At 37.8% G+C, this 12238-nt stretch overlaps 1 protein-coding gene across 3 annotated transcripts in view; it reads right to left on the bottom strand.

Annotated features, from left to right (window-relative positions):
* The window catches only part of LOC150076723 (ADP-ribosylation factor-binding protein GGA1-like), a 303671-nt gene that overhangs the window by 213790 nt on the left and 77643 nt on the right, over positions 1 to 12238 (bottom strand). For all 3 annotated transcript variants that reach the window (XM_090385588.1, XM_090385589.1, XM_090385590.1), the window contains 2 exons: positions 3796 to 3933; positions 3599 to 3680 (listed from right to left, as the gene is read on the bottom strand). In XM_090385588.1, the coding sequence (XP_090241714.1) occupies positions 3599 to 3680; positions 3796 to 3933 (220 nt within the window). The remainder of the gene's footprint in view (positions 1 to 3598; positions 3681 to 3795; positions 3934 to 12238) is intronic.

Genomic DNA, 12238 nt, shown 5'->3' with positions numbered 1-12238 from the left:
TTTTCTAGCAGGGATAAGGAGGTGATTATTCCCTTGTATAAGGCAATGTTCAGGCCACACCTTGAGTACTGGATACAGGTCTGGAGGTCTCATTTCAAGAAAGATGTAGAGCTGCTGGAAAGAGTACAGACAAAGGCAACAAGGTTAGTGAAGGGAACAAAGGGTTGCTCTTACGAAGAAAGGCTTAAGTTTTGCAAATTACAGTGTCTGGAGACTAGGCACCGGCAAGGTGATCTGATAGAGGTGTGTATAAAGCCTTGAATGGTTCAAGCATGCTCAATGCTGATGGGATTCTGCCTTTTGTTCAGAATAATCACTTGAGAGGGCATAAATTCAAATTGAGGAAAGACAGATGTAGGATAGATATGCAGAAATTTGCCTTTAGCCAGTGGGTAGTTGGTTGGTGGAACAGACTTCCATCCCTTGTTGTGGAAGTTGATAGCCTAAATAAATTTAAGGCTCAGCTGGATAGGTATTTCGAATGAATGGAGGTGTGAAGTGGAAGGGTTTTTTTTTTTTTTTTTTTCCTGGCTGATGCTGCATAAGCTTGCTTTCTTGCATCATATGCCTTTACTAATGCTAAAGAAATATATATACCATGCACTTATGCAATATATATATATTTCAGTGATATATATTGCACTTATATATTACTGAAATGTCATAAAAGCTTAAAAAATACTCCCAAAATATTGATACTTCAGAAAAACCATCCCTGTAATAACACTGATGGATTCAGCAGAAAAAAATACATAAAAAGCAGTTAAATATCAATAAACCTTTTTTGTAACAGTGTTATAATTGCCATCTATGTAGATATTTTATATGTGAAATTAGTATTCTCATTGCTTAAAATATGGATACTCATGTGTTTTTCATTGCGAAGTAGACTTTTTTACATGAGGTTTTGGTGAGAATTTCGCTTATCTCTAAACATTCCATTTAACCCTTGGTCAAGAATGCCCACATCTTGACCAAGGGTGGAACAAGTCAGAACATCATGGAATAAATAAATACATGAGCAGTGTTAGAGTAACTAAGAGTAAGAACAGGTACATGTATACTTACATGTACACTAATGCTAGGAGCATAGTAAATAAATCTGATAAATTTGAAGTACTGTTGTTGTTGTTTTGGTTTTTAGGAGCATTAGCAACTAAGGCCATATTGCTTCGGGATATGCGGTGGTCATTCCCTGACCATTCCGCATCTTCCGTATTTGGTGGTGACGGGTTCGAACACCGGTCTAATCAAGAAGCATGTGATACGCACTACTGTTCCTTCCCACCTGGCTACGGAGGCGCCCTTGAAGTACTGATTACGTCAACAAATCAGGCATTGTAGGGATACTGGAGACAGGAATGGCACTAGCATTTGTGGCACCTGAGGCAAAACCTTGTCTGTTGCCTAATTCATACCATATCTTAAACGCATATATATGCGGTAGTGCATCTAGCATTGCCTATTTTACATGGCACCCATGGCAAGTGGCTCTCCCTAGCGTCGGCCCTGATTGAAGCTACTAGGCTTTTCATACCAAATGAAAAATACTGTTCAAGGCTTACACCTAAATGGTTGTTAGATGAAATGAGACTTGTGGCAGAGAAGAAAAGTGCATATAAATTATCAGGTGATAAAGAAGCCTATGGTAGATCTAAAGTAGCCTATAATCAAGTCACAAAAAGGGGGTGGGGGTTAGGCAAGCAAAGGCATATTACAAGAAGTGTCTGGCAAACACTGCAAAGAACAGCACCAAAGACTTCTATGTTTATATAACAGTAAAAGGAAGGGATTAAATTACATTGGACCACTTGATTTCAATGGGTTAACGTGATGACCCTGCTCAGGTTGTTTCTGAAAAAGTGAATTGGTATTTTGCATCTACATTCACACATGAGGAATTCTTAAGTAAAATGGATGCCAGAAGTTTATCAAACTCTTAACAGGGAGTTAAATGATTTTGTGTACATAAAACCAGGTACATAAAAAAGGTATCTGGATGGAATCTACCCAATTATATTAAGGAAAGCAGCAAAGGAGGTAAGCAAACCCTTAGCCATAATTATGAGAGCATCCTTCGATTCAGGAGAGGTCCCTATAAACTGCAGATGTACAAATGTTCCCCCAATTCACAAAACGGGATCAAAAGGTGACATTAGTAATTACAGACCTGTTAGCATAATGTTTGTTACTAAGAAAATAATAGAGTCACTGGTTAAAGAAATAATGCAGGACCATCTAGACAGGAATGCAATTATACTGAAATCACAACATGGATTTATTAAAAAGCAGTCTTGTCTGACCAATCTTATTAATCAGACAAGACCAACTACTATGATGATGCAGTAAAAAAGGAACTGAATGTAAAAAATAATTTTGATATCATATGCACGGATTTCAGGAAGTCCATTAATAATTCTGTTGCATATAAAAGACTGCTGTGCAAACTGGAGCACAGTGGCATTAAATGCAAGTTACTGCCATGGATAAAGGGATGGTTAAGGCGGGAGAAGATAAACTGCTCTTTGTGGACTAATGTTATTAGTGGTGTTCCCCGGGGTTCTTTGCTGAGCCCATTGTTGTTTTTAATATTTATTAATGATATTGATGAAGATTATATTAGGCTTAATGCCTAGGTTTCCAGATGATACGATTGGCAGGGTTGTTAATGACAGTAATCATGGTGAACCACTGCAAGAAGAGTTAGAAAAGTTAGGCCAATGGGCTAAGAAATGGCAGTTGAAGTTTAATATTTAAAAATGCAAGGTACTGCATATGGGTAGCAGAAACCCCAGATTAATACACCAACTGTGTGGTACACTTAGGGTAGTGGAAAATCAAAAAGACCAAAAAGGGGTAAGTGCTGATAGACTTCCAGGTCAGCTCATGGGATTTTGTCAATGATATACAGGAACTTTGATAGCAGCAACAAGGATGTGATTATCCCTTTATAAAAGGCCATGGTTAGCCTGCATCTTGAGTACAGTATACAGGTCTGGAGGCCTCACTTAGGATGTAGTTCTGCTGGAACAGGTGCAGAGAAGGGCAACCAGATTTGAAAAAGGAGAAAAAAGGTGCTCTTACCAAGAAAGGATTTAGTTCTGGAAACTGCAACATCTGGAGACTTAAGCACCTGAGAGGAGATCTGACTAAAGTGTTTGAGAACTTGAATGGATTGAATAAGTTAAATGTTGATGACATTCTTCTTGCTGAGACTACATGCATGAGGAGGACATACTTTCAAATTGAGGATTTTTTTTTTTTAGAGGAAGTTGATTGAATTTGTTCCAACAATCAAAAAAACAGGTGGCTGAATGTTGGAACAAACTTACATCTGTTGTCATGGAAATGGGTGGTTTCATTAAATTCAAGGAAGAACTATATAATTTCTTAGGGGTATAGATGGGTGAGGTGTTTTTTTTTTTGCTTTATAAGCTTGTTTTCTTACATCATTTGCCACTAATACTAATCTGCCTTTAGCAATAATTTCCACTAATGAAGTCTTGTGTAAGGAAATTGCTTAATAATATGGTTAGCAATACAACAAATACTGAATAAAAATGATAAAATTTTAAATAAGAAGTTAAAATAAACATACCAAGTCCCTCATCTTTTTCATCCATTTCACCAGCAATCCTAAAAAGTTTTGGTCGCAGCCTCTCACAACTCTCATATAACTCCTGTGGAATTCATTTTTATATCACCGTTAATTAGTTGGCACACAAACAGTAACAGAGAATTTACCTTGAATAAACATTAAGAAAGCATTACAACTAAACTACAGAGATTTCTTACCTTCATTAGCTCTTTCTCTTCAACAGATGTAACACCATGTTGGTAATGAGTTAGCATATCAGCCAAAACTTTGGCATTATTATGAACAGTCTCCAATTCTGTGGTCCTCTTAGCCAATAACTCCATCCTTCTATCTGCCTGTAAACAAGTGTATAAATATATATATATATATATATATACATACATACATACACACACACACAATTTTTTTTTTTTTTTTTTTTATTTCTAGATACACGAGTTTGGTTGTTGCTTTGTCAGTTGTGTGGTTTTTTGCCATGTAAGTACTAGGCTTTCTGTCTTTTTATTTTAGCACTGCATAAGGACCACCATTATGCAAATTACTGAACTGCATCGGCTGCTCGATCATTGTGTCATTCAGTCATGGCATGGATTTGTTTAACATTCGAAATGCAGTGATTCCTTGACTATTATGGCCTCGTGGTTCCCACGACAAGATGGCCAGTCTAATGATCAGTCTATCTTGGTTTTATTTTTGTTATTTTTAGTTTATTGGCCATGTATTGTTGGTAGATTAAGTTTCCATATTAGTGATATTTCACACAATTCGGAAACCAGTGCCATCGTGGGGGTACCACTAAATTTCTTTTTATTTAGCCTTCATTTTCTAAATTAGTTAGGAATGTTTCTCCAACAGTACTCTTCTTTATTTTTCTACCCCCCCCCCCTTTTCCTTTGTTTCATATTGTTTTCTTGGATACATTCATTTTCACTCTATTGGTTTGCTATGCTACTGGCATACATTTTATTTCACCTTTTATTTAACTATATACATATAATTAATAATAATAAGTTACAGTGAAAAATCAGAACTTCAAATCGGAAAGAATCAGAAATTTTCAGAACGCTAAAAAAGAACAAAAAATAAAATATTACTATATTGTGCTAGTTTATGGATATGGATCACTGCTAGTAATAGCAGAAATACTCAGCAACCATAATGAAATGTAGAAAAATAGATTAGATAAGTGAATGAGTAGGAGTGCTGACCTGTCAAGTGTAGTGATAATGGAAAAAATTTTTAAAAAGTGCCTGAAATATAAAAGCAGATTACATAAAATTAAATGAAAATATATAATTTATTTACTTTAATTAATTTTATGTAATCTGCTTTTATTTTTCAGGCACTTTTTTTTTTTTAATTTTTTCCATTGTAACTACACCTGACAGATCAACCCTATTCATATATTTATCTAATCTATTTGTCTACATATATATATATATCTCATCATCGGTAATTCCTTTTTGTGACTGATCAGTTCCTCTGATGAGCTGTCACCATCTTTGTCTCTCCAGTGCCATTTGTTTTAGTTCCTCAAAGTTTTGAAGTCCTGCTTCATCCAGTAACATCCCAATGAAGGTCTTTTTTTGGTCTACCCCTAGGGTGTTTTCCCTCCAGTCCTCTCTATTGCATCCAGAAGCAATCCACAATGTCAAATCAAGTGGGAAGCATTCAAGGAATTAATAGTGGAAACTACTAACCGTTAAGAAATATTGTCAAAGGTTTAGGTTGTAAATGGTTGTCAAATGAACTAATGAGACTCGTGGCAGAGAAGTAAAATGCATGGGATGCATATAATTTATCAGGCGACACAGAAGCCTATGATATTAGCATTAGTAGAGGCATATGATGCAAGAAAGCAAGCTTATTCAGCATCAGCCAAAAAAAAAAAAAAAAAACACACACCACTCCCATTTCACCCCTCCGTTCGTTCGAAATACCTGTCCAGTTGAGCTTTAAATTTGTTTAGGCTATCAACTTCAACAACAAGTGATGGAAGTCGGTTCCACCAACCAACCACCCGCTGGCCAAAGGCAAATTTCCGCACATCTATCCAACATCCGTCCTTCCTCAATTTGAATTTATGCCCTCTGAGGTGATTATTCTGAGCAAGATGAAGAATCCCATTGGCATTGAGCATACTCAAACCATTCAAAGCCTTATACACCTCTATCAGATCACCTCGCCGGTGCCTAGTCTCCAGACACTGTAATTTGCAAAACTTAAGCCTTTCTTCATAAGAGCAACCCTTTGTTCCATTCACTAATCTTGTTGCCCTTCTCTGTACCCGTTCCAGCAGCTCTACATCCTTCTTGAAATGAGGCCTCCAGACCTGTATACAGTACTCAAGATGTGGTCTAACCATTGCCTTATACAAGGGAATAATCACCTCTTTATCCCTGCTAGAAAAATTCCTGTATATCATTGACAAGACACATTGACTAGCTTATATTTATAAGCTAGTCTGTAATCAAGTCACAGAGGAGGTTAGGCAGGCGAAGGCAGATTACGAGAAATCTTTGGCAAAGGATGCTAAGAAAAACAGCAAGGATTTCTTTACTTATATAAATTCTAAAAGGAAGGGGATGAATCTGATTGGTCCACTTGATATCGATGGTTCGACTTTTGATGATCCTGCTCAGATAGCAAACAAACTCAATATGTATTTTGCATCTACATTCACACATGAGAAGTTATTAAGGTTTGAAACTGCCACAAGGTTATCAAATTGTAACAAGGTGCTTAATGATTTTGTAATAACTGAGAATTTCTCCTCCACTTTGTAGTGGAGGAGAAATCGTTGAAGTTAAACATAAGAAAGGCACTTGGGTTGGATGGGATCTATCCAGTTATATTAAAGCAGACAGCAAAGGAAGTAAGCAAACCCTTAGCCATAATTATGAGAACATCCTTGGACTCAGGGGAGGTCCCCACCGACTGGAGATGTGCAAATGTGTCTCCAATTCACAAAGGGGGATCGAAGAGTGACACGAGTAATTACAGACCAGTTAGTTTAACTTCTGTTCCGGGTAAAATAATGGAGTCAGTGGTTAAAGATGCATTGCAGGATCATCTAGACAAGACTGCAGCAATAATTCAGACACAGCATGGGTTTGTTAAGGGAAAGTCTTGTCTGACAAATTTGATTGGTTATTATGATGTGGTTACAAAGGAACTGGATTCAAAAAATAATTTTGATATCATATACTTGGATTTCAGGAAAGCTTTTGACACTGTTGCACAGGGAAGACTACTGTACAAATTGGAGCAGAATGGTATTAAGGGTTATTTGCTACAATGGATAAAAAGATGGTTGAGTGAGAGAAGACAGAGGGTGGTAATGGGTGCTGCTCTTCGTGGACTAATGTTATTAGTGGAGTCCCACAGGGTTCGGTGTTGGGTCCACTGTTGTTTTGTTGTTGTTCTTTGGTTTTTAGGAGCATTAGCAACTAAGGCCATATTGCTCCGGGTATATGCGGTGGTCATTCCCTGACTTTTCTGTATTCTCCGTATTTGGTGGTCATGGGCTCGAACCCCGGTCTAATCAAGAAGCATGTGCTATGCACTGCTGCTCCTGCCCACCTCGCTATAGAGATGCCTTGTTGTTTTGCATATTTATCAATGATATTGATGAAGGTATATCAGGCTTAGTATCGAAGTTTGCAGATGATAGAAAGGTTGGCAGGGTTGTTAATGACAGTAATGGCAGTGTGTTACTGCAACAGGAAATTTGCCTGAAGTTTAACATTGAAAAATGCAAAGTACTGCATATGAGTAGAAGTAACCCCAGAGAAACATACCAACTGTGTGGTACTACACTTAAGGTGGTAGAAAATGAAAAAGACCTAGGAGTAATTGTGCAGTCAGATATGAAGTTTTCTGAGCAATGCAGATAGGCTGCCAGGGCAGGTCATGGGGTGTTGTCAATGATACACAGGAATTTTGCTAGCAGGGAAAAGTAGGTGATTGTCCCTCTGTATAAGGCAATGGTCAGGCCATGCCTTGAGTACTGCGCACAGGTATGGAGACCTCATTTTACGAAGGATGTAGATTTGTTTGAGTGTGTACAGAGAAGGGCAACAAGATTGGTGAGGGGAATGATGGGATCCTCTTACCAGGAGAGGCTTAAGTTCTGCAAATTGCAGCAGCTGGAGACTAGGCACTTGCGAGGTGATCTGATTGAGGTGTATAAGGACTTGAATGAGTTGAGCAGGCTGAATTCTGATGGGATTCTTCCACTTGTTCAGATTACAAACCTACGGGGGCATAAACTGAAATTGAGGAAGGAGAGATGTAGAATAGGTGTGTGGAAATTTGCCTTTAGCCAGCAGGTGGTTAATTGCTGGAACAAACTTCCATCTGTCGTTGTGGAAGTTGATAGGTTAAATAAATATAAGTAGGAATTGGACAAATATTTAGAGAGGATTGTTTTGTAATTTTTTTTTTTTTTTGGCTGATTCTGCATAAGCTCATACACTTGCTTTCTTGCATCATATGCCACTACTACTATTACGTGGCCCACCCATTTTAGTCTAGTTGATTTTATTCTATCTAAAATTTTCCTTTGTTCTTGAACACATCTTAATATTTCCACATTTGACACTTTTCAGTCCATTTAAATTTTTCCATCCTGTGCCAGCACCACATCTTGAAGGCCTGAAATCTTTTTTTGTCTCTTTGTTAGAATCCAAGTCTCTGCTGCATATAGTGCCACTGACCAGATATATGCCTTTATTGGCTTATTCTTGAAAGATTATTTTGCCATTGCAATTCTGGATTGAATCTCAGTTTGACATGAAATGTCCTGTGCAAATAACTGCCCCAGATACCTAAGGTCCATTGATCTCAATTTGAAAGGGAATTAACCTTTTACCAATCATCATTGCCTTATTTTTCATAAAGTATCTTCATTCCATACTTCAGCACTCTTTTATTTAGTTTTTTGATCATTTTTTGAAGCATAGCAGGGCAGCCTGCTAGTATGGCCTCATCATCTGCAAACTTAATAGCCTGTACGTACTTTTCACCTATTTTAATTCCCACTCCTTTATTATCACTTTGGCAAAAGCATTGAACAAACCAGGTGAAAGTAAGCATCCCTGTCTTACTCCCTTTTTAACTTTAGTTTTTCTGTTAGTTCTCCCCTCACTCTAATCACTGCATTTTGTCTTCTATATAAGTCATAGATTAGTCCAATAATCTTCTTGCATCTGATTTTCTTAAGCAATTGGAACAGTTCTCTCCAGATTACTGTATTAATCTTCTCACCCAACACTCTCAACGTTCCAATAGCATCTCTTGTCGATCTGTATCTGTGAAAACCACACTGTGAGACATCCAGAAATTGTTCAATATAACTCTCCATACGAACTTTGATAGCTTTCAGCAGAATCTTCAGCAGATGCATGGGTAATAAGACAATTCTGTAGTCTTGGCATACTGTTGGTGACATCTTCTTGGGTATGGGGATTATGATTGATGTGCAGAAATCCTCTGGCCAATGCTCATCTGTATATATCATCTTTATCAGTTCAAATAAGGCTTTCTTCAGATTTTCTCCACTGTATTTTAAAAGCTCTGCAGGTATGTTGTCAATTCCTGGTGTTTGTTATTGCTAAGGGACTTTAAGACTGTGTTGAATTCATCTTTAGATAGATATTTCCTCCTCCATATTTTCTTGCCCTTCTAGTGCTGTATTCCTCCATGTGTACATGCTTGAATTGTCAAAGTTCTTCAACATATCTTCTCCATCTTTCCTTTTGTTCTTTGAAGTTCAGCACTGTCATTCCCTTTTCATCCCACATTGTTCCCGTTTCGATTCCACCACTCTTTATTGTTAATTCTCTGATTTTTCTATGAACCAACTCCACCTCACCTTGTTGTTTGAGAGTTTCAATCTCTTGACAGTTCTTTATTCAATACTGTTCTTTAGCCTTCCTACATTCCCTATCAATTTCATTCCTCAATCTATGATAGTTCCTTTGATAATCATAATTTTTTTGGCCTTTCAGTCTCTTCCTCTCATCCATTTCAAGGCTTCCTGATAAATTTTTTCACTGTTACACAGAGCCACAGATGTAACTTTACAAGTCATCTCTTTGATTTAAGACCAATTTTGCTCTAGATCATTTGTATTCTCCTCAGCAGCTTGGTCAGACCTTGAAACACATTTTTTTTGCATTCTCCTGTCTAAATTTCTCAACATTTCATCTCATGAATGATTTCCTTTATTCGGGTGCTTCAATTTTAGTTCCACATTCATCTTCACAAGTGAGTGAACTGAATCTTCGTCTGCTCTTGGATAGGACATTGCTTTCTTCATTTGGTATTGCTGTTTAACTAAGATGTAATCAATTTGGTACCTTCGTGAGTTGCCAGGATTCTTCCATATATATCTTCTGCAGAGTGCTGCTTTAAACCACATATAGTAGACTCTCTACTATACAAAACTCCAGCATGCGTTGACCTCTTGTGTTTCTCACACCCAGACCAAACTTCCCCACAGTCTTTTCTTCCCTTCTCTCCCACCACTGCATTCCAAACCCCCATATTATCACATTGTCTCTTGACCTGGTTTTCCATATTAATTCCTCCAACTGTTCATATGTCTCCTGAACTAATTCATCAGCACTATTTGAGGCATATAAACTTGCAAAATTACCTTGTCGACTGGATTTTCTGCAAATTTGACCATAATAAGTCTATGTCCCAATGATTCCACATCTACTAGTGCTCTCATGAATCTTCTTGTCATAATTATTGCCACAACCCCCTGTCCACCACTACTTCCAGAGTGCACAACTTTATAGTGTCCACTTACAAATTTACCCACTTCACTCCATCTTGTCTCTGCCACTCTAAGCACATCAATACTATTCCTGTGCATTTCTCTTTTGACATTCTCCAGCTTTCCACATTCAAACGTTTGTAGATTCCATGTCCTGATTCCACAACAGAGATTTCGCAAGCTGACGACCAGGAACTCTGACACTTCCCCTGCCAGGCCCGACATCACCATTCTGTTGTGCTATGATGATTTCGTAGTTGCCAGATCTTTCAGACATCTCTAGCTTGCTTGTCATAGGATTATTTGGAATATACTTTATTCGGGGAAGTTTCCCATTGCTTTCCCTGTCCCACTTATATATATATATATATATATATATATATAAAAACGAAATATATATACATATGTACACTGGTGTGCAAAACTTAAGGACCAACACTATTTTTAAAGGTTACAACCACACAAAATTTTTACTTAAGGTACTCTTTACCGATGAGAGTAGATTCAGTCTCAGCAGCGATTCTGGACGTCAGCTAATCTGGCGACAGGTTGGCACACGGTATCACCCCGTAAACATCACTGAAAGGGATCGATATGGCGGTCCAGGTGTTCTCATCTGGGGAGGCGTTATCTTGGATGGACGTACACACTCCAGATACTGGAAGGCGGTACTGTAACCGGTGCATGCTACTGTACTGAGGTAATCCTTCCCCGTGTGCATCTGTTCCGAGGTGCCATTCACCCCAAGTTCATGTTTATGGATGATAACGCCACACCCCACTGTGCTGCAGCTGCTGATAAGATTTTGGAAAGTGAGGACATTGTTCATATAGATTGGACTTCCTGTTCCACCGATCTAAATCCCATTGAACATATATATGGGACACTCTGGGGAGACGCCTAGTGGAACGTCCACATTCAGCAGCTAAAGGTGGCGCTGAAAGAGGAATGGACGATTTTACCGCAAGAACTTATCAACAACATTGTTCTAAGTATGGACAGGCGGTGCAAAGCCTGCATTGACATTAAGGGTGGCCATATCTCCTACTGAGGACCACCTCTTCCCTTTGTTCCATTCCATCTTTGGAAGTGATGCATCTGTATTCATGGCAGCCAGTGCTATGGTGCCATTTTTGAATAAAGTCCCTCTGTACCGTTTTGTTTCCATTGTTGTGTCAGTGTTGTTTCCTTCATCATTTCTGTACTTTACAAGGTTCTTTTGGTATGCTTTTCCCATATCCAGGCCACTCCTATGAGAAGCTACAGGTGAAAACCTGACTGGTTCTAAAATTTTGCACGCAGTGTATTATTCAATTAGTTTTGCACTCTATAATTTTTTTTTTTTTTTTTTTTTTAATCTTCAGTGAGGTGGCACTATTATCCCTCTGCCTCTCTCTCAATCTCTAGCTAATAATGTCCAATATATTAATGATTTTTGAATTTTCTTAAACATATTTTCATGGTGGTTTGTACAGGCTTAGTCTAAATGAATATAATACATATATATATATATATATAATGTGGTTAAATTAAAATAGGATATTGCCAGTAGCATGGCAAACCAGTAGAGTGAAAATGAACTGAACCAAATAAAATAAAAATAACAGAAAAATATGGGGGGGGTAAAGAAAAAAAGGGTAGTGTTGAAGCAACATTCCTAAAATAATTTAGAAATTAAGTCAATTAAAAGAAATTGAGCGGAGCCCCCTTGATGGCACCCGTTTCCGAATTATGTAAAATCTCACTAAGGTGGAAACGTAAACTAACAACATACATGACTAAATAAACTGAAAATTAATAAAATAAAATAAAATAGACTGACCATTATGCCCCATCTCGACAGAGGACCCGGA

The sequence above is a fragment of the Mastigoproctus giganteus genome, chromosome 12 (assembly GCF_048544385.1).
Source record: "Mastigoproctus giganteus isolate SK-2022 chromosome 12, ASM4854438v1, whole genome shotgun sequence".
Classification (NCBI taxonomy): Eukaryota; Metazoa; Arthropoda; class Arachnida; order Uropygi; family Thelyphonidae; genus Mastigoproctus; species Mastigoproctus giganteus.
Note: the sequence above shows the minus strand (reverse complement) of the source record. Positions and strands in the feature narration are given on the sequence as shown.